Source organism: Schistocerca nitens, chromosome 2, assembly GCF_023898315.1.
Source record: "Schistocerca nitens isolate TAMUIC-IGC-003100 chromosome 2, iqSchNite1.1, whole genome shotgun sequence".
NCBI lineage: Eukaryota > Metazoa > Arthropoda > Insecta > Orthoptera > Acrididae > Schistocerca > Schistocerca nitens.
This window is the reverse complement of record NC_064615.1, coordinates 734770388-734794540: the sequence shown is the minus strand read 5'-3', so window position 1 is coordinate 734794540 and position 24153 is coordinate 734770388. Positions and strand designations below refer to the sequence as shown.

The following is a 24153-nucleotide window of genomic DNA, read 5'->3' as shown; positions in this document are numbered from 1 at the left end:
ACAGAGTTGTGGCCTATCCCCAATGTTATTCCGTATGTATATTGAGTAAGCAGTAAAGGAAACAAAAGAAAAATTCGGGGTAGGAATTAAAATCCATGGAGAAGAAATAAAAACTTTGAGGTTCGCCGATGACATTGCAATTCTGTCAGAGACTGCAAAGGATCTGGAAGAGCAGTTGAACGGAATGGACAGTGTCTTGAAAGGAGGATATTAAATGAACTGCAACAAAAGCAAAACGATGATAATGGAATGTAGTCGAATTAAATTGGGTGATGCTGCTGGAATTAGATTAGGAAATGAGGCACTTAAAGTAGTAAAGGATTTTTGCTATTTGGGGAGCAAAATAAGTGATGATGGTCAAAGTAGAGAGGATATAAAATGTAGACTGGCAATGGCTAGGAAAGCATTTCTGACGAAGAGAAATTGGTTAACAACGAGTATAGATTTAAGTGTCAGGAAGTCGTTTCTGAAAATATTTGTATGGAGTGTAGCCATATCTGGAAGTGAAACGTGACTGGTAAATAGTTTAGACAAGATGAGAGGAGAAGCTTTTGAAATGTGGTGCTACCGAAGAATACTGAAGATTAGATGGGTAGGTCACATAACTAATGATGAGGTATTGAATAGAATTGGAGAGAAGAGAAATTTGTGGCACAACTTGGTTAGAAGATGGGATCTGTTAGCAGGGCATATTCTGAGGCATCAAGGGATCACCAATTTGGAATTGGAGGGCAGCGTGGAGGGTAAAAATCGTAGAGGGAGGCCAAGAGATGAATACACTAAACAGATACAGAAGGATGTAGGTTGCAGTAGGTACTGGGAGATGAAGAAGCTTGCACAGGATAGAGTAGCATGGAGAGCTGCATCAAACCAGTCTCTGGACTGAAGACCACAACAACAACAACTCGATAATACTTTCCTCGTTCTCTTTAATTCTGTTGACTGTCCGAATGTTAAACACATACCTTGTAGCTGCTATTCATGGTAATCTAGTTCGCCCAACTCTGTCTAGTACACTTGTTCTGTGTGAAGACGTGGACGAACAGCTGGAAGACTGAGAGATTAAAAAAATCTAGCACATTTGTTTATAGATGCTGCTTTTTGTAGCACGTGATTAAACTGATGAGCATAGCAATGAATACAATAAGCCCTAGAATACGCCTGATTAATCCTTGCCTAAACACCGTTAATGTCTCCGCTCGTAACAGCAACACCCTTACAGCATTGTGCAATAACCTTTTTTCTTCTTTCCATCGGCATGCTTTTGCAACTCAGGTTTTTTTACCCTAAATAACGTCTCAGTATTCCATGGGTCAGAGTCAAAAGAAGCCGCAAAATCACTCCACAGCAGAGCAACGAAATTCGTATCTACACGCTATCATCAACAGTTGGAAAATTGGAAATTTGTAGTAAGATCTTATGGGAGCAAACTGCTTAGGTCATCGGTCCCTAACCATACACACTACTTAGTCTAACTTAAACTAACTTACTCTATGGACAACACACACACCCATGCCCGAGGGAAGACTCGAACGTCCGTCGGGGGGAGCCGCGCGGACCGTGACAAGGCGCCTCAGGCCGAGCGGCTACCCCGCGCGGCTCACCAACTGTTGCGTGGTAGACAAATCTGCTGTTTCGTCTGCCATTATTGCTAAGTAATAGGCACCTACAATTTATTGCGGTATTATTTATCTGCATACACTTAGCATACAATCTAGAAGTTCGTTCTGAACTGTTTTTGATGTACCTTTAAACACAATTGCAGTTCGTAAGTGTTCCTTTATTGAGCCATTAGTAGCACTTCTGAAATTTTCAAACCCAATAATACTGTCGAGCTTTCGGAATATTCCCTTTCGTCGTGAGCACGGTAAGCTAACTCAGCTGCCCTGTTCCTCACTATATTTCCTCACACACTCCCTGTATACACTGTCAAGCTGAGAATTCACATCCAACGTTCGCATTTTTGTGCAAGTAGGAGTTTTCGTCTTTTCTAAAAAAATTTTCAGACAAATGTACAAAATCCCTAACATCTGTATCAGTTCATGGATTGACTTCCGGGGTGAAAATCAGACATGAAAGAAAATACAGTGCACTTCTTACGTTGCACCCACACACCCACTTGGGCTTTGTTAAACGTTCGCTTGCAGTCAAGCTTATTTGGTTTCATCACTTTTTCAATCAACAGATCTGGTCTGGGAGGCCCTATTTCCTTTGCGGCAAACTTTTTCGGTAATTTAGTTTTCTGTTGGCGCTTAAAATAGATCAACAGAGTTCATCTTCACAATGCACACGAAAGCCGATTCACTGTATTTTTATTGACACCCACGCAGTAAACACCCAACTTCAAACACGAACTGCCATTGGTGGACATGATTAAATTCAGTTACACATGTCTACCAATATGGTCTCTTCACTACAGGTAACATAAACCCACTAAAATGGTGCATTCTCTTATTAGGAATACAAAAAGATTATTGTATGATACAGTCCAAAACGTAATATAAACATATACTGACGTCCGATCAAAATTAACCATAAAGTGAGTAAACTGATATATTTGAGCAGTGTGCTGTCATTTAACGGATTTATGCCAACTGCAAAGCGCTTGGAGATATACATCTGCTGCAGTGTGCTACCGCCTAGAGGCGTTGATATAAACTTGTAGCTGAGTATTAAGTCCTAGCTGCGCACGCCTTGAGCTATGCATATTGTTTGTCAAATGTGTATATATGTGACCCATAAGGCAATTAATTACGTCACGCCAGTCGCGCATGCGCTAAAGCTCCTTAAAACGCTCACAAGTGAAGGTATGCTCCCGAACCTGATGCCAAATTTCACAGAGCCTAAAGGAGTAGCAAGGCAGAACAGCGCGGTAGGTTTAAGTGCCGTGTAGTTCAGATTGTTGTATCTATGCTGCGTTTAATAGCTTTCAAAGAAATACAACCAATAAATCCGCAAGGAGTCAAAAGTAAGGGGGTTGACGTGCTCTTACACAGTAGTCGCCACTGTTCGTGAACATGGCTCAAAGAGGAAGGGGCAGAGGTCGAGGTACTTCAGCAGTTCCTTGTAGGGAACTTGCATCGCGACGTTACAAGGACAGGAACATCCCAAAAAAGTGAGTACCGGGTATGTTGCTTGTAAAACTATGGCAGACAGGTTGTCATGGCCCAAATAAAAGAAACAGTACCGACTTAAATGTAATAAACTTTGTACACGTAGGAGCGACCGCAAATTACCTGAGGACACTACAAACGAAGCTACAGGTGCGCTCAGTTATGAGTCACGGCGGCAGGCCATGAAACAAATACTAGCTTGCGGGCAGAGCTCCCACTAGCAACAAATACGTCAGATTAATCAGCTGTCGGTGTGGAAGCTGTAATTGCGGCAGCAGGACAGAACGAAGACGTCCTAGTAGTATGCAATGAATCTGGTTTAGTAGATAACAACACCCTAGAAAGAGACAACGTGAAAATGTTTGTAGGCGAGGAAGAAAGCACTGACAGCAGTTTAAATAACGATATGATTTGCGAAAGTGAGTTGTTAGAGATCGCAAATTGGCGTTAGGAAAAAATGGTTCAAATGACTATGAGCATTATGGGATTTAACATCTGATGTCATCAGTCCCCTAAACTTAGAACTACTTAAACCTAACTAACCTAAGGACATCACACACTTCCATGCCCGAGGCAGGATTCGAAACTGCGACCGTAGCAGCAGCGTGGTTCCGAACTGAAGCGCCTAGAACCGCTCGGCCACAGCGGCCGACGGCGCTAGCAGATCGATGATCTGTAGCAAGGGCTAAATCAATGTGAGTGGGAGGATTTAGAAAGTAATTATGCGACCAGAGGGTTAGGTGGTAGTGAAAGGAGAAAATGAAATGTCGAGAATACGACATGGCCCAATAGTTAGGCTGAAATAGAAGTATTTAGTGTCGTGCAAAATTTGCGAGCAGCAATTGTTAAAGAGATGGTAAAAAGTGAGAAAAAAGGCGCTGCGAAAATTGCGCGAACAGACAATAATGTTTAAATTGATGGTAGGGAAAGAAAATGGTCACTAGGAGAAGGAGAATAGAAGGGGATGAAATCCGCATCGTTACAAATGAAGCATTTCTGACATACGAAACGCCAGCGGGACTAACTGTTGTCAGTAGGCAAGAGGAGTTAGGTATGGACAACGATAGCTTACGAATTATTGACGTTCACGACCAATACGAAAACTTCAAAGTAAAGATAGACGTCATTAGAGCCAATGAAATTGATAGCTCAGACAAAGAGCATATTGTGACCAGAAAAGAACTAATAACGCTAGGAGACAACCATGACCCTACGTATTTAAGACATGACAAAAGGTCAGGGCAGAAAATTAACATCTGTCTAAGAAAAGCGTTTCTGTTAGATCCGGCCAGTGACACAAACTGGTCATATATAGAAGATATTTCGTAAGACTGCTATGTTGATGCCTGGCCACCTCATCAGACTCTGTTGCAGACTTGGTTGATCCGGGTTGGATTACAGGGGCCTAACCTTCACAACAAAGAACGTCCTGGACCAGGGCCGGCCAAACGCTGCACAGTGTGCAGACGTGCGGAAGTGCTGCACATGTGCGACAGGGAGCGACAGCGACATCTGTTATTAGACATGTGTTCTAAATGAACGCCGGCGGCTCCATTTCCCTGTTTATGTGGTACAAGCAAGAGGAAAATTGGTCATTAAACCGATTGTTTCAATGCGTACTTACATTTAGGTTTTTTTAAAAAATATATATGAAGGGCTACGCTCAGCTGAAGTCGATAGAACATAACATTCATCTAATTGTCGGTTATTATGCAGATTTCAGACGGAACTGATGAAAGAGATAACAATAATGGTATTGAAATAACAGGTGATCATCGAGAGGTCTGCGGTTATCATTCTGTTCAGAGGTCAGTGAGACAGAAATTATGTGGGTGTAACTGAGGGCACCGAGAATTAGTTATAGGAAACCTTGCATTAGTTTAATGTTATTTGAAATCATGAATAAGGTTCGTTGGAAGTCGCTAAGTGCTCTCTTTCTTAAATACTAGCTCAAAAACATTACGCGTATTTACGTGCCGTCAGTTAAGCTGCCTTAATAAAAACCAACGGTTGTTAACTGTATTACATGTCTTGCTGGGTTAAACTGTTAACATAAATGTAGTTGTCTCAATGAGTAGACTGTGACAGTATTTTAAATGTTTAATACGCGAAATACCTTCCCACGGTTGGCTTGCAAGCTGCGGAAAGAGCACTAGAATGCGCCGGTACAGAGTATCCCAGCAAGTGGATAAAGCGACATCTGTGGGTAGAAACACGCACTACATGAACGCTGACGGCTGCGGCGTGCACGCTGTGAACCGGAAGTTGCACACGTGCAGGAGCACCGCATGCGTGCAGAATTTCTGGCCGGCCCTGTCCTGGACACTATATACCCTACGAGTTGAGGTCTCACGACAAGTAGTAATATTCAGGCTTAATTGAGTTATTGTTGACAGATACTTGATAATTGTGATATTTTATAAATGCGTCTTTTTTCTATTTTTGTTCCAGTGTATTGAGAATTTATATTAGTTACAGTTGTCTTTTTGGTATGTAATATTTATTACTTGTTTTATTAAGTGAACAAATTTGGAAGGAGGGAGGGAATGACAAAGATTACTGTCTCCCATATGGTGGATCACCAGGGACAGCGAAACAGGCTGTGGTAATCCTAGTGTTGCAACATGTCATCAACAGAAGAGCAAAGCATACAGTGCACATACAGCTGTTAAAGACAGATGTGTCGTTTTCCCAACAACTTGATGTGCTATTAACCTGTCCTCATTGGAAACTGACGTTGACTGTTGATGTGTTGGAGAAAAGGAATGAAACTCGCAGGTTGCAGGATGCATTCGTAGAGTTACACAGGGAACCACAAGGTAACAAAATTCTCATGGAATTTCAGGGCGAATATGAGGAACTTACGCTATCATAGGGAAAACTGAGACAGATCACTGACCGCCGGCCGAAGTGGTCATGCGGTTCTAGGTGCTGCAGTCTGGAACCGCGAGACCGCTACGGTCGCAGGTTCGAATCCTGCCTCGGGCAAGGATGTGTGTGATGTCCTTAGGTTAGTTAGGTTTAACTAGTTCTAAGTTCTAGGGGACTGATGACCTCAGAAGTTGAGTCCCATAGTGCTCAGAGCCATTTGAACGAGCCAGATCACTGACATTCTACCACGGTTGCTAGTTGGCAGAAAAAGAGTGTGGTCAAAGCAGGAGGCAAATTATTAAAGATAGGGTTTGGAATGAGAGATAACGAAGATATTCAGAACATGAATGACACAATTGGGCAAGTGCAACCCACGCAAGCACCACCGGACCCATATCAGAATGGCATACTATGCAATTGTCGAATTTAGAACAGGACATTCTAAACAATACCAAAATGGTTGAATGAGTTTACTACAGACTTAGCCCAGTAGACCTGCGATACAATGAAAAAAGAAAACAGTGATTTCGGAGGTTCACAGAAGCGGTTGAGCTTACTAGACAGCAGCATAGTAGTAACCAGACTCCCACGGAGTTGACAGTAGAGACTTTACAAGAAGCGGTTTACCATGCCGTAAACAGACAACTGAATTCGGTGTCATTACCGGCACAACAATTCCTGACAGGGTTGTGCCTAGCGGAAAAGAATTTCCTGCCTAACAATAGCACGTGATAGAAGTGTCGGAAAGAAGTTGGCGACATTTTAACATATAGGGACCCTGGAAACATGTACAGCAGAGAAACGTTTTACCTATTGATCTGACTACCAGTCATTGCAATGAACATTCGGTACCAGTTTTATCCGATTCACCCTTATTCAGTAGGATTGGATACGATGGGTAGATTGATGCAAGTGAAGACGCAAGAGATATTGATAATTTCTGAGCTTGTATGTGACTTGAGATCAACAGAAGTGTCTGAAGGAGAGCATCACCTCTTCTGCAGTCAGAGAAGTGCAAACTGAAACACAGACAGACGAAGTGCAACCATCGCTAGGTAAAGCAGAAGCAACGAAATGCTTGAAGGAAATATTGACTCCACAACCTCATATTCAGAAGTTAAGCACAATGGATCTAATTTGCTATGAGAATGAAAAATCTATGGAGATGGCAAAGTTCGATTTAAGCAACAGTGGCATTTTGGTGAACGGTACAACTTGCGTGATAGCCGGGACGAACTTCGGCCTACCAGATACAGTCGTGGGTACGATTGTACTCCAACTACGCCACCCTGTACAGCATTGGCGAAAGAAGTATATCCATCACAAAATATAACATATCTTAACAACGCCCTAAATCCTGACATCATATGAGCTTTAGATACACTAGCAGGATCTCAGCGAGGAATAATTTCCATGGGACAAATGTTTCAGTCATTTCACCAACGTCAACGGAACCGACGACGAAACTTCATAATATCGGCATTACAACCACGAGTTTTGCCGGTATTCTCATAGCAATTTGCGTACTTCAGTTGTGTTCAGACATTCATTTACTGGACCTAGCGACACAGCAAATACTTGTTGAGAGGTTTACTGACATAACGTGCAAATCATAGAGTAAGAGAAACCGTAAATTTGTGATAACTTGTAAGGACAGAAGTACGAATAACATAAGGAAACTTTCAAAAGAGTTCTTCAAACCAGAACTTAACAATAATGGTATAGAATTAATGGTACAAAAGAAAGACCCATGTAGGTCATCTCACGTGAGCAAAAATATCGGAGTAACTGGCACATGATACGGCTATATATATATATATATATATATATATATATATATATATATATATATATATATATATATATATATATATATATGCGATTTTTGCAGAAGATTATCAGAGGGAACACTTAAAACGACTGTTTTGGAAAAAGAGAGGAGTGCCGCGTCACTTAGTAATTTCAGTACAGAAGCCGAAAATTTTTAAAGTTCTACCGATCGAGCTCCGAGCATAGGAAGACAGTTCAAGGCTGGTGTGGCAATCAGAAAGTCAGGATGGCGTTTTGCTGACGTAGTAGAAGGAAGGCACCAGGCTTCCTACGAGGGAGGGAAGCAAAAGAGCAAACACCGTAATTCAACATCGTTGGGCAGTGTGGAGTAACACTTTATAACTTCAACTGCCAGAACACCGCTGCAATAGTCAAACGCTGCAGAGAGACACAAGCTCAGCGAGCGAGAATAATTACTGATCAGAATAATTATAGCTCTATTGAAACTCAACAGCATAAACTTTAGATACATTTGATAATGGGCTAATACAAGGGCTGAACTGGTCGTGTACTTGATAAAGTTCTGTTTAGGCAACATGAGCGGCATTCCATAAAATTAATCAACCACCACGGCAAGGGTACGACCGCTGTTTATACCAGCAAAGGAGGGAAAATTTGATCATGTACCCAAGACCACCACATCATAACCATGGACTCTTGAAATAATGTAGCTTCCGGAACTCAAAGATACATTCATTCATGCTTCCATTCTGTCCGTACCACTAGAAGCAGAGAGTATAACAATATACGGAGTTTCAGTGTAGCCGTGACAAGTTGATCGATGATAGCTGCCTGCTACCTCCTCGCTGACTTAACCAGTAAGACGCTGCCAAACTAATGCAAGCCACAGGCACGGTCTGCTGTTGCTGCTTACTGGAACATTGTCGATGCGGAGGAGACTGAAGCGCTACAGCCCCTCCCCCCACTGAGGGTCAAACGCAGCTGATCAGCAAGATGTCACCTTCACAGCGTACAGATGTGGTACACTGGTGGATGACCAGACTCTTAGGAAATGGTCAGTACATCTGACTACGATGCAGCGGGCCTGCATTCGACCTCCGATCAGGTCGGAGAGTTTCTCTGTTCGGGGAGAGGATGTTTCGTTGTCCTCATCATAGTTTCTACATTGACGACAGGCAATCCGCCCAATGTCTCGTCAACTGAGAAGACTTGTAACTCGGCGGCCATCACTGCCGACCGATCACTTCATTTCGTTTGAAGGCCTATTCTTCCCGACAAATGACTCCTGGACCACACAGCTGGCTATCCTCTCCTACGCACACTACTGGCTGCCTACAAGATTTCTAAGGTGCAGGGCCGTACTGTACTGCAGAACGGCAGGGGCTGCCCATCCCCACGTCGCCGCCTGCCGACAACACTCGCCCACGACACTCTGACCTGCGGCTCTGACGTCATTACTCATTGACGGGGTGCGCAAGTGCTTCTTCGCTGCAAGCACTGATACGAGGCCAATGTACGAGGCAATGAGGCAGATTTATAAATAAACTCATCCTGGAAAATAAATGTTATTGCAGATGCCCCTCTGCTCGATACTCTGGACCAGATAATACTAGGCACAGAATTAACTAGAAAACAGAGGTGAACGGCAATAAAATCCTAAGTTCAGATTGGAACGTTTATCGTAAGGATAGGTTAGTCACCAGTCGTGGCGGCATCGTTATTTCAGAAGGGAATTCGATAATATCTAACGAGGTTCTCATGGATTCCGAATGTGAATTAATCTTGTTGAAGTTAAGCATCAAATGTCGGTCAAAAATGGTAATTGGATGCTTTTATAGACCACCTAAGTCGGGAGATGTACTGGTACTGCGTTTCAGAGAAAACTTGAGTCATATCATTAAAACCCCTCCTGATCACGCTGTTGTAATATGGGGTGACTTCAACTTCCGTGTTATAAGCTGTGAGTGTCATGTTATTAAAACTGGTGCCAGAGACAGGGATTCGTCTGACGTCATTGAGAATATCATATCCGAAAATTACTTCAAGCAGATAATTAGAGAACAAAGTCGAGTGGGTAATGTCTTAGACCTCCTAGCAACAAACGCACATTAACTTATCTAATCAGTTGAAGCAGAGGAAGGTATCAGTGATCACAAATCTGTAATAGCAGCTATGACTACGGCTATTAAAAAAACTTTTAAAAAACGCACAAAAACGTTTCTTCTTAGCAAGGGTGACAGAATACAAATTGTGAAGTATCTCTACGATAGTCAACAGCAAGTATTCAGTGCTGAGGAAGAAGATGTGGAGTAAAAACGAAAAAAGACCTGAAAAACATGATTCATCTTTAGACAAGCGAACAATGTCTTAAGGGTTGCCAAAAACCCATTATGCTGTAATAGCCGTGTCATAAAACTGTTATGTAAACAAGGAGAGCCTCATCACAGATTCAGTAGAAATCAAAACGCACATGAAAAAACAAGAGCTGGACGAAGTGAAAGTGAGTGTAACGATAGCAATGAGAGAAGCGTTCAATGACTCCGAAAGTAAAATTTAGTCAGGCAGTGCGACTAAAAACCCTAAGAGGTTTTGGTCTCATGTACAATCACTGAACGGACCGAAATCTTCAAATGGCTCTGAGCACTATGCGACTTAACTTCTGAGGTCATCAGTCGCCTAGAACTTAGAACTAATTAAACCTAACTAACCTAAGGACATCACACACATCCATGCCCGAGACAGGATTCGAACCAGCGACCGTAGCAGTCCCGCTGTTCCGGACTGAGCGCCTAGAACCGCTAGACCACCGCGGCCGGCGCCGAAATCTTCAATTCAGTCACTTAGTACTACACTGGCGCCGAAATACTGAATTCTGTCTTCGGAAATTGTTTAACTGCGGAGTCGCAGATACTGAGATAACCGACTGCGAAACATAAAAACAGTGTCAATCGCTTAGTTGTTGGAAAGGCATCAGGATGAAATGAGACACCTCAGTTTTCTACAAAGACAATGTGGAACAACTTCCTTACCTTCTAGCAAAAATTTATTGTAGATCGCTGGAGCAACGAAGGGTACCTAGCGACTGGAAATAGCGCAGGTCATTTCTGTTTCTAAAAAGAGTCGTAGGAGAAGTGCACATAATTATGGGCCTATATTCTTCACGTCAAATTGTTTTAGAAGTATGGAAATTTTTTATGCTCAAGAATTATGACACTTTTGAAGAAAGAAAGTCTCCTCTACATAAATCAGCGTTGATTGCGCAAACAGGAGTCCTGCGAAACCGAGCGAGCTCTGCTCCTCCATGAGACCCATAGCGCTGTGGACAACGGCACTCATGTTAATGCTATGTTCCCCGATTTCAGGACGACATTTGGCACCGTCCCACTCTACCGTTTAGTGAAAAAAATACGACCTTCCCGGCTACCGGAACAGAGTTGCGACTGGATTCAAGACTTACATGAAGACACAATCAACACTCCGCTCTTAACAAACGGAATGGACAGATGTATAGGTAATTACCGGAGTACGCCAAGGAAATGTGATAGTACCGTTAGTATTTACGATACATGTAAATTATCTAGTAAAAAATGTCGAATCTCCAAAGGGTATTGCCGAATGAAACGATTGTCTACAAGAAGGTAACAACGCTATAAGACGCTACCGATTTGCAAAAGTACCTGATTAATGTTGCAGCGACTAGCAGTTGAACCGGAACGTCAATAAAAATGTAACATACTGCATGCACACAGGGGACAAAATCAAATGCCGTACAACTACACCATTGAAGAAAATTTGCTGGAAACAGTATCTACCGCAAAATATCTAGGAGTATTTATCCAGAGCGAACTTAAGTGGAATGACTACATACAGTAAATAGTAGGAAAATCAAATGCCAGACTGAGATCCATAGAAAGGATCTTAAGGAAATGTACCTTATCGACGAAGTCATTGTTCGCCCAAGTATTGAGTATTGTTCATTAGTCTGGGACCGTTACCAGGTAGGACTGATGAACAAGGCAGAGAAGATCCAATTTAGAGCCGTGAGTTTCATTACAGAATCGCTTTACCACAGCGAGAGGTTACAGAGATGCTCAACAAACTCCAATGGCAGACGCTACAAGAGAGGCATTGTGAATCACCGAGAAGTTTACTATTAAAATTTCGAGAGAATATTCTCCGGGAAGAGTCGGACAACACGAAAATGCTTGAAATGGCTCAGCACTGTGGGACTTAACATCTGAGGTCATCAGTCCCCTAGAACTTAGAACTACTTAAACCTAACTAACCTAAGGACAGCACACACATCCATGCCCGAGGCAGGATTCGAACCTGCGACCGTAGCAGCAGCGCGGTTCCGGACTGAAGCGCCTAGAACCGCTGAGCCAAAACGGCCGGCGGGACAACACATTCCGACATACAACTCGCGAAATGATGACGACGAGAAAATTCTCGAAATCAGAGGTAATACAGAGGCTCACCGACAATTGTCGTTCCTACGCGCCATTCGCGAAGTGAACAGTAAGAGGAGCGCCGTTGTTGGTATCAGAAATACCCTCCGCCATACACTGGCAGGTGGCTTGCGGAGTATTGATATAGGTATAGATTTAGAATGCATCGATGGATCATTGAGTGCAGAAGAAACGGATCTTGTGTAGGCCCTACAGAAACAGCCTCCACAATGACACATTTGTTAAATTATGACAGGTAACTGACAATCGCAATGCCTATGTTGTGTTCGTAAGGAATGTAACACGTTATTTTACAAAAGAAAAAATGATGACATCAGTTGTTACTACCTTTGTGACAGATGTCCATGAAGCTGATCTTGTGTTACAGTAGCCAGAGGTTGTCTTGTAATTAAATGTAAATATGTAGGTGTTCACTATACTGTGAGCTAAGCAATCGAAAGAAACAAGCAGACATTATTATGTTTTAAATTGTATCTAAGCCATGACTGTTTGTATTCTTCCAGGGATAAAATTGATTTTGACCTTTTTGAAATATATGTGGCAGGGTCATCTATGTAAATTAGTGAGATGTATGTTGAATTTAGTTAAGAATATAGCGCTCCTAACTGTCCTGACTACAGTTCAGTGAGCAATAGTTTTATTGTAGATATGCAAGACCCCATAGTCCATTTAGCAGCCTACATGCTGGCTTCATAATAAGTCATTCAGTCATAAACTCATTAATTGCTTATTTATTTATCTCTATTACCATGTTCTATATCCCAACCAAGCTCAAATTCTAAACCCTCAAAATATTACCTCTTGATTGGCCTAGAATGCCTTATACTCGATCCTGTCTTCCACATTCGTCAATGCACATGCATTCTCTAACAGCTAAGTAAATTCTCAATTTCCGCTCAAAATGCAAGAGCATTTACGCAAATTCCATACCTCTTGTGAAATTGATGCCTGAACTGCTATGTGTCCCCACTGCTCTGCTGTCTCAGGCTTCTGTCGCACCTGTACAATATTCCATCACACTGCCAGCGCCGCATTCTCTATGTCCTGCCCTAAGACTCTCTCTTCGTAACTCATGACTCTACGACGTAATCTGTCTACACCATCAGCTGTAGTTGTGCCTGCCACATTATTATATGGAGGTCCCAGTACCCTTCCCAGCCACCTCTCATTTTCAGCCTCCACTTATCGATCAGACGCATACCATTTAAGCATCATGCCATGCTCCCAGACGTAGATGCTTCCGCTCCTTCTTAACATTACGAAAATTGACAATCGAAAAGAAGCATCACCAATTACATAAGAACACCATTTACATCATTACTGGCTGTGATTTTTGTAAGAATACCACCAGAAGAAATACATTTGTTGAATATTACTCCCATTTTTGATCGCTGTAAGTGTACGAAAGTGTATATTTCAATACAGTTCGCCGGTATGAGATTTCCCTCACTCCTTCCCTCTTATCAATACGAAAAGAAACAATCAATTAGGAAAAATATATCCACACTCAGTTCGTCTGTTTTCAACAGTCAAAAGATAACGGCCCGGCTATTGCACGAGGACCTGCTTTGGCCACTGTCACACTATTATTTACTGGTTTATGCAGAATTTGGGTTTTAGTGCTGGTTGTGAAGCTGTCGTATAACTGTTCTTGCTTACGACAACCCCACAAGCGCCCCACACTGCTATTCAGTAGTCGTTAAACACTCATTGGTGCTGGCTGCAGCTCCTCTGCCCCCAACGGTCTGAGTATCTACTACTTGATCATGAGCTCATTTGTTGTCCACACTACAGAACAGGAGGAATTTTTTAAAGATGTATGTCCACTGAGGGTATATATCACAAGAATTTTCCCCACGTGCAAACATTCTGCTCCCATTGAAGACACTTCTATTTGAGGTCCGTACCACCTGTCGAAGCACGTAACGAGGGATAAATCTTACAGCGCTTTTACACAACAGCTCAACCGGTATGGCTGTTGTGCAACATTATGGCCAGGTGATGCCCCTAACATAGGTGAAATGTGCAAAACAAAGAAATAGTTCCAACTCATCTGTTTGAACCTCCTTTGTTGTTCCCTCATGTGTGACAGGTTTCGAGCACTGCGCGCATTTTCAAGCACATGTTTAGAATAGTGGTGGATATACAGGGTGAGTCACCTAACATTACCGCTGGATATATTTCGTAAACCACATCAAATACTGACGAATCGATTCCACAGACCGAACGTGAGGAGAGAGGCTAGTGTAATTGGTTAATACCAACCATAAAAAAATGCACGGAAGTATGTTTTTTAACACAAACCTACATTTTTTTAAATGGAACCCCGTTAGTTTTGTTAGCACATCTGAACATATAAACAAATACGTAATGAGTGCCGTTTGTTGCATTGTAAAATGTTAATTACATCCGGAGATATTGTAACCTAAATTTGACGCTTGAGTACCACTCCTCCGCTGTTCGATCGTGTGTATCGGAGAGCACCGAATTACGTAGGGATCCAAAGGGAACGGTGATGGACCTTAGGTACAGAAGAGACTGGAACAGCACATTACGTCCACATGCTAACACCTTTTTATTGGTCTTTTTCACTGACGCACATGTACATTACCATGAGGGGTGAGGTACACGTACACACGTGGTTTCCGTTTTCAATTACGGAGTGGAATAGAGTGTGTCCCGACATGTCAGGCCAATAGATGTTCAATGTGGTGGCCATCATTTGCTGCACACAATTGCAATCTCTGGCGTAATGAATGTCGTACATGCCGCAGTACATCTGGTGTAATGTCGCCGCAGGCTGCCACAATACGTTGTTTCATATCCTTTGGGTTCAAAATGGTTCAAATGGCTCTGAGCACTATGGGACTCAACTGCTGAGGTCATTAGTCCCCTAGAACTTAGAAATAGTTAAACCTAACTAACCTAAGGACATCACAAACATCCATGCCCGAGGCAGGATTCGAACCTGCGACCGTAGCGGTCTTGCGGTTCCAGACTGCAGCGCCTTTAACCGCACGGCCACTTCGGCCGGCCATATCCTTTGGGGTTGTAGGCACATCACGGTACACATTCTCCTTTAACGTACCCCACAGAAAGAAGTCCGGAGGTGTAAGATCAGGAGAACGGGCTGGCCAACTTATGCGTCCTCCACGTCCTATGAAACGCCCGTCGAACGTCCTGTCAAGGGTCAGCCTAGTGTTAATTGCGGAATGTGCAGGTGCACCATCATGCTGATACCACATACGTCGACGCGTTTCCAGTGGGACATTTTCGAGCAACGTTGGCAGATCATTCTGCAGAAACACGATGTATGTTGCAGCTGTTTGGGCCCCTGCAATGAAGTGAGGACAAATGAGGTGGTCGCCAATGATTCCGCACCATACATTTACAGTCCACGGTCGCTGTCGCTCTACCTGTCTGAGCCAGCGACGATTGTCCACGGACCAGTAATGCATGTTCCGTAGATTCGCCGCCCCGTGGTTTGTGAAACCCGCTTCATCGGTAAACAGGTAGAACTGAAACGCGTTCTCTGTTAATGCCCATTGACAGAATTGCACTCGATGATTAAAGACATCACCATGTAATTGCTGATGTAGCGACACATGAAACGGGTGAAAGCGGTGACGATGCAGTATGCGCATGACACTACTTTGACTCAGTCCACCGGCTGTCGCAATGTCCCGTGTACTCATGTGTGGGTTCATGGCAACAGCAGCTAACACACCTACTGCACCCGCTTCTCCTTGCCGGCCGCGGTGGCCGTGCGGTTCTGGCGCTGCAGTCCGGAACCGCGGGACTGCTACGGTCGCAGGTTCGAATCCTGCCTCGGGCATGGGTGTGTGTGATGTCCTTAGGTTAGTTAGGTTTAAGTAGTTCTAAGTTCTAGGAGACTTATGACCAAAGATGTTGAGTCCCATAGTGCTCAGAGCCATTTGAACCATTTTTTCGCTTCTCCTGTGACGGGCCTGTTACGGACCCGTTTGCGTGCTACGACCATACCTGTTGCATACAGTTGGCGGTAGATGTTTTGCAATGTGCGGCACATTGGATGCTCTCTGTCCGGGTACCGTTCTGCATACACCCTGCAGGCTTCAGCTGCATTTCGTCGACACTCACCATAGATGAGTATCATCTCCGCCTTTTCAGAGTTCGAATACACCATGGTCACAGTTACTACAACACTACACTATCACAGACGTCTGGGGACACGGTGTACTACAGTTGGTCTGCGTGCGGAGACGAATGCAGAATAACAATAGCAGCAAGCGCTACATGCGGACACTGCGACAGCTAGACCAAACCACAACAGTGCACTGTAGCCACACTCGTAAACACGGTCGTCATCGTAAACATGTCCCTGCAGATGCTGCTCGCCGACCGTGGCCCGTGTTTGTTACAACACGCAACTGAACGTCGGAGGTTTTAAGCGTCGACTCAAGGTTACAATATCTCCGGATGTAATTAACATTTTACAATGCAACAAACGGCACTGATTACGTATTTGTTTATATGTTCAGATGTGCTAGCAAAACTAACGGGGTTCCATTTAAAAAAACGTAGGTTTGTGTTAAAAAACATACTTCCGTGCATTTTTTTATGGTTTGTATTAACCAATTACACTAGCCCCTCTCCACACGTTCGGTCTGTGGAATCGATTCGTCAGTATTTTATGTGGTTTACGAAATATATCCAGCGGTAACGTTAGGTGACTCACCCTGTATATCGCAGAGGTAAATTACGGGTAAATCCATAATGAACGTTGCAGCCAAATGACAGGTATAGGGTCATAGGTGAAGTAGCATCCTGTATTAAAAACAGCATGACATGGCACAGTCTGTCTATACAATATTGTAAGTACATAATTTATCACCTAAGTATCTATGCCCTGGTTGGTTAATTCCTACTTGAATGTCCGTGTTCATGGCTATGCTATAGTAGGCTAGCATCAGTACGGTGACAGCTCATGAGATTTCCTAATAAAATGAAATACAACAAAAATAAACTGACAAAGGCCTTGTCACGCTTTTTTATATTATAAAGGTCTCACTGTTTCGAATTTGCTATCCAGAAATTGAGTATTTCCTCTCCTACAAAAAATTATTATTATTGTTATTGGTGCCTTCTTGCCGCAGTGGATACACCGGTTCCCGTGAGATCACCGATGTTAAGAGCTGTCGGGCGTGGCCGGCACTTGGATGGGTGACCATTCAGCCGCCATGCGCTGTTGCCATTTTTCGGGGTGCACTCAGCCTCGTGATGCCAATTGAGAAGCTACTCGACCGAATAGTAGCGGCTCCGGTCAAAGAAAACCGTCATAACGACCGGGAGAGCGGTGTGCTGACCACACGCCCCTCCTATCCGCATCCTCAGCAGAGGATGACACGGCGGTCGGATGGTCCCGATGGGCCACTTGTGGCCTGAAGACGGAGTGCTTGCTTTTTTTTATTGGTGCCCTGTATGTCTTTCATAAAATATGGATCGTGATGTTTGTGCCCTAAAACTGTACAAATAGTATATTTTCTGTGAAACAGCATGACTACAGTAATCTGTAAGATGACAATTATCCATGCACCATCAAATCATTGCAGCAGAATTGTTTGGTTTCATATACTTTTGCTCATAAATTACATGTAAATAGTTATTTTCAAATAACTGTACATTAAAGTTTTAAAATAAACTGAGCTCAAATAAGTGTTATCTCGGTATGATTCGACAGGCAACAAACAAAAAGAGGAGGTTAACAAAATTCATGTCCATAAGGTATTCCAGAGTATATTAATTTCATATTTCTTACAGAGACGTAAGCACAATACACGGTACAATTAAAAAAATGAGGCTCACAGTATGATCATTATCTCTTTAATAATGCTTGTTAAGAAAGGGTAAGCTACAACACTTAAAAATATTAGCAGTTTTGTACAACATCTATGTCTCTGAGGACTACAATATCAATATAGCAAATCATTTCACCTATCCGTTATCATACATAACAGTGTACTGAAACTGCTGCTCTTGGAATTTTCATTTAAGCAACTTCCATCTCGTACCAAATCGTTAAATGTGGTCATTAGTGGCACATAGGAGGTATTTAAGGCAACAGCTTGTGCCAAAAGGTCATGTAGGGTTCGTACAAGTTAGTTTTGAGGCTAAGAGGTCCATTTATCTCCAGATAGTAAGGTAAAGATTCATCGTACTCCTTCCACGTCTCTGTCAGTATGGAGGTCTGTTCTGGCGTCGGATTGCTGAAACAGTAACAATCATATGAGTTGGTCACAAGGCCAATTCACAACACTCTAATGGAGCCATCACATACATCTACATCATTTCCAGTATGAAAAGTATGACAACTCATGGATGAGTAAATTATATGGACGTGTTGTCATAGAATTAGCTTATCAGACATTTCAGTTTCTTTATAACAACAGTCTACTAAAAAAATATGAACCATTAGTAAGAAGATCACTTACTCATATTTAGCGAAGTTAGTCCACATTGTTGTCATCTGAGCTTGGATTACACCTTCATCCGAATCAGGATCCAGATCTGTTGCATGCATGTATTTCACATCATCGTTGTGAGCTGCACCTGAAAGTAAATGAAAGGCATGTAAACAAATATAGTGCAGGTTTGGTACAGAAGCATACTCATTATGAATTCTTATAGTCGAGTATAAGAGTTATATTGTTCTCAGCTACGCAAAAGAAACAACATTTATGAAGTACTGGTATTTATAAGTAATAACTTTTTAATTTCTTATAGTTCATTAATGAATACAGTGAAGACTGCAACACCGAGAAGGTCTCATGTGACTGAAATAAACTCTATGCCACATAATAAGCACATGAAAATATGTAATTTTAAATTAAGACTAAAGAGTCCCAACTATGAAAATTTGGTGCAGTGGGAAGTCTCCGTGTACTGCAAGCAGAGATTCAAATCGTCATGGCATGGATTTAGAGAAGGCCTGAAAACCTGAAAATGCTTCTGGGGATCTTCTTCCATTCACTTTGTTTGCAAAACCACGTAGAATCAGTAAGTCGCCAGTCGACTGTGACAAACATGATGTCGACCAGCTGTGTTACTGTCGTGTTCGACAGCCTACCTGTCAGTCGAACTTGCAGGACGGAGAAGTAGTGACTGGCACACTTAATTCTCTTAAAAAGGAGTACACAATTCTGGCTACATACGCCGTTGCGTTAAGGATGGTCAGTAAGTATCCTGTGCTTCAAATCCTTGCTAATGAAATGGATCCTGTTTACTCTCGATAGGTATGGGTCACATCAAATGTGTATGTGATGTTCAGCTGAAGTTATGTTTGCATATAATAGTGTCGTTTCTGAATGATACATCAAATAGCGACACGACAAACTTTGTTATATGAAATTGTTAATGTTCTGCCACTTAAATGATCGTATGCAACAGTATTTCATCTGTTGGACATTCGTATTAATAAGTTTATGGTCCTTTATTTGCACATGTATGCTTGTTATTAATTTATTGTCGTATATATTCACTAGTTGCCTGATAAACGGTGCGATGTAGCGCACTGTGGTGAGCGTCACCTATTGTGCGTTGGGTGCAGCACATTTCTACATCTACATCTACATCCATACTCCGCAAGCCACCTGACGGTGTGTGGCGGAGGGTAAATTGAATACCTCTATCGGTTCTCCCTTCTATTCTAGTCTCGTATTGTTCGTGGAAAAAAAGATTGTCAGTATGCCTCTGTGTGGGCTCTAATCTCTCTGATTTTATCCTCATGGTCTCTTCGCGACATATACGTAGGAGGGAGCAATATATTGCTTGACTCCTCGGTGAAGGTATGTTCTCGCAACTTTAACAAAAGCCCGTACCGAGCTACTGAGCGTCTCTCTTGCAGAGTCTTCCACTGGGGGTTCATCTATCATCTCCGTAACGCTTTCGCGATTACTAAATGATCCTGTAACGAAGCGCGCTGCTCTCCGTTGGACCTTCTCTATCTCTTCTATCAACCCTATCTGGTACGAATCCCATACCGGTGAGCAGTGTTCAAGCAGTGGGCGAACAAGTGTACTGTAACCTATTTCTTTTGTTTTCGGTCTGGTTCAAATGGCTCTGAGCACTATGGGACTTAACATCTGTGGTCATCAGTCCCCTAGAACTTAGAACTACTTAAACCTAACTAACCTAAGGACATCACACACATCCATGCCCGAGGCAGGATTCGAACCTGCGACCGTAGCGGTCACGCGGTTCCAGACTGAAGCACCTGGAACCGCAAGGCCACACCGGCCGGCTTGTTTTCGGTCTGTATTTCGTTAGGATTCCTCCAATGTATCTCAGTCTGGCATCTGCTTTACCGATGATTAATTTTATATGGCCATTTCATTTTAAATTACTCCTAAAGCCTACTCCTGGATAGTTTATGGAATTAACTGCTTCCAGTTGCTGACCTGCTATACTGTAGCTAAATGATAAAGGATCTTTCTTTCTATGTATTCGCAGCACATTACACTTGTCTACATTTAGATTCAATTGCCATTCCCTAAACCATGCGTCAATTCGCTGCAGATCCACCTGCATTTCAGTACAATTTTCCATCGTTACAACCTCTCGATATACTACAGCATCACCCGCAAAATGCCTCAGTGAACTTCCGATGTTAGCCACAAGGTCATTTATATATATTGTGAATAGCAAGGGTCCTACGACACTCCCCTGCGGCACACCTGAAATCACTCTTACTTCGGAAGACTTCTCTCCATTGACAGTGACGTGCTGCGTTCTGTTATCTAGGAAATCCTCAGTCCAATCACACAATTGGTCTGATAGTCCATATGCTCTTACTTTGTTCATTAAACGACTGTGGGGAACTGTATCAAACGCCTTGCGGAAGTCAAGAAACACGGCATCTACCTGGGCACCCGTGTCTATGGCCCTCTGAGTCTCGTGGACGAATAGCGCGAGCTGGGTTTCACACTATAGTCTTTTTCGAAACCCATACTGATTCCTACAGAGTAGATTTCTAGTCTCCAGAAAAGTCATTATACTCGAACATAATACGTGTTCAAAACTTCTACAACTGATCGACGTTAGAGATATAGGTCTATAGTTCTGCACATCTGTTCGACGTCCCTTCTTGAAAACGGGGATGACCTGTGCGCTTTTCCAATCTTTTGGAACCCTACACTCTTCTAGAGACCTACGGTACATCGCTCCAAAAAGGGGTGCAAGTTCCTCGCGTACTCTGTGTAAAAGTGAACAGGTATCCCATCAGGTCCAGCGGCCTTTCTTCTTTTGAGCGATTTTAATTGTTTTTCTATCTCTCTGTCATCTATTTAGATATCTACCATTCTGTCATCTGTGCGACAATCTATAGAAGGAACTACAGTGCAGTCTTCCTCTGCGAAACAGATTGGAAAAAGACATTTAGTATTTCGGCCTTTAGTCTGTCGTCCTCTGTTGCAGTACCATTTTGGTCACAGAGTGTCTGGACATTTTGTTTTGATCCACCTACCGCTTTGACGTCAGACCAAAATTTCTTCGGATTTTCTGCCAAGTTAGTACATAGAACTTTACTTTCGAATTCGTTGAACGTCTCTCGCATTTGACGACCGTGCGCCCAGTATTACAGAAGTAGTGGCGGAGGACATACAGGGGCATATGTAATTTTACTTTTGTTCGAAACAGGCTTATGTCTGTTGAAGTTATTTTATTGGTCTTGACGCAGCCGCTGGGCTAAGACATTTTTCATTGATTAGTGTTTATGTAAGGAATATGTTATCGCTTGCGTAATTTTGAAGTTTATGTGTAGATTGTATCACTGGTCTAGATGTTATTTTGGTCGTTTTTAGGACCTCTGAAGAAGGCTGTATTATTATAGACGAAACAATGGTCAAGGTTTAAAATAAACATAATTTAGTGCAGCTGGGGGGTGTTTTCCATTCGAGACAATTTCGTAACGGTTGTTGTTGTCGTTGCCATGATGAAAATAAGGTTTCCATTTCCCCGTCACCTAATCAATGTATTATTATGGGGCTTTGTAGCCATACACTTACACCACTTCGTTCTTCATTCACGCTTGTCTGACTGTACTCGTAAGGTCATCGTCACCTAATCACTGTGTCATATGTGATATACTATAGCCCTACGCTAAGAACAACTCCCTACGAACTGCTGCACAGTTGTTGCCTTACAGATGAAGAAAACGAATTACCGTACAATACCGCACTTCATCAACTGGCTGCGATTTTTTGTTTTGGCTCCTCTGCTGGTTGCTGCGAGGCTGTGCGTGGGGATTTTAATATGTTCTAGGACTGCAGGTATACAGGGTGTACATAATTGGTATTCCAGCTTCAAAACGCTGTAGAAAGGGCACCATATCTCAGAATGACGTCAAATTTGAAAAAATATGTTCTTGACGCACTGAGAAAAGTTACAGGACAAAAAAGAAAAAATTACCAACAGTGGCTTTGTAAGCGTCTTAACACATGGCAGATAAAATGCAATACGACGGCTATGGTTTGAGTTGCACGTTGAACCGTCTGTACTATTCAATGAGTATCACTACAAGCACGGTATTAAACGATTGTCTCACTGATAGTTAGATAAGCCCACCCACCAAGGCAAGTTCGTACCACATTAAATAGAAAAAAAATCAGTTTTTAACTGTCCTGAGGCCAAAAACCAGTTACAAAGCAAAGTGAATGATTTTCATTGTCCTGGGACCAAAAACCGGTTACAAAGCAACAATGCAATCAATTTTTAATGTTACATCAGTGGCGCAAGACATGTTCAATGCGCTATCCACCGTTTTCTCTTACAAGTTGAAATCCAGAAACAGCATGATCTACAATGGACCTGAGGGTCTCGGGGCTCTCGTTTAGAATGCGTTGCGCAATGCGTGCCTCACGTTCGGCTACGTTCATTATTGGATCACTGAACATATCTTTCAGATAACCCCGCAACCAGAAGTCACACAGATTAACATCAGTTGATCTCGACGGCCAGGCTGTAGGGAAATGACGGCTGATAATTCTAGCATTTGCGAAATGCCTGCTGCTTCACTGGCTGTGTAGTGCCCGGACCATCGCCATCTTGCATACAAACAATCCAACCATAACATCCATGCAGTTGAAGGGTTGGAATGACGTGTGTACAAAACAGTTTCACAGCGTTTTACCTCTGACGGTACGCGTAAGAGGACCCGCAGGACTCATCTCCTTGAGAAAAAAAAGCTCGATTACTCGTGTGTTGCATACATAGATGTCTACGAGTTTTTGACTACATAAATCGACAGAACTGCATGTATGTCAGCCGACCAGATTGGGAGAGATGCCATTGAGCTCTCGACGGAGACACCAGTACACCAATTGCAGCATAAGAGGGTGTGTCGGGGTGCCAAATATGTAATATCCATTACGGCAGTGCGGGCCATATCTACATTCACATCTACACTCGGCAAACCACCAGGAAGTTCATGTCGGAGTGTACTTCCCATTGAACAACATACTGGTTTTCTTCCTGTTCAGTTCGCTCTGGACCGCGGGAATAATGACTGTTTAAATGTACATGTGGATGCTGTTATTAATCTACTCTTGCCTTCATCTTCCGATGTGGCCGAGCGGTTCTAGGCGCTTCAGTCCGGAACCGCGCTGCTGCTACGGTCGCAGGTTTGAATCCTGCCTCGGGCATGGATGTATGTGATGTCCTTAGGTTAGTTAGGTTTAACTAGTTCTAAGTCTAGAGGACTGATGACATCAGATGTTAAGTCCCATAGTTCTTAGAGCCATTTTAACCATTTTTTACTCTTCCCTTCGCATCCCCTATCGGAGTGACATGCAAGAGAATGCAGTATATTTCATCATTACTCACGTATTGTTGAACTAAACTCCTTAGGAGCAGATTTCGGAAGGTCTAACGATAGC

General features: G+C 42.8%; 1 protein-coding gene across 7 annotated transcripts in view; it reads right to left on the bottom strand.

Moving 5' to 3' along the window:
* Positions 1 to 24153, bottom strand: part of LOC126236941 (esterase FE4-like) — a 796743-nt gene that overhangs the window by 506176 nt on the left and 266414 nt on the right. For 2 of the 7 annotated variants that reach the window (XR_007545010.1, XR_007545009.1), the window contains exons 10-11: positions 18715 to 18832; positions 18218 to 18489 (exon numbers count right to left, since the gene is read on the bottom strand). The exons of 1 other annotated variant lie outside the window; for it this stretch is intronic. Coding sequence is in view for 3 of the 6 variants with exons in the window: in XM_049946632.1 (XP_049802589.1) it covers positions 18336 to 18489; positions 18715 to 18832 (272 nt within the window). In the remaining 3 variants the exon portion in view is untranslated. Of the gene's footprint in view, positions 1 to 18084; positions 18490 to 18714; positions 18833 to 24153 lie in introns of those variants that run through there. 4 more of the 7 variants (XM_049946635.1, XM_049946636.1, XM_049946632.1 and 1 more) reach the window with 3 other exon arrangements.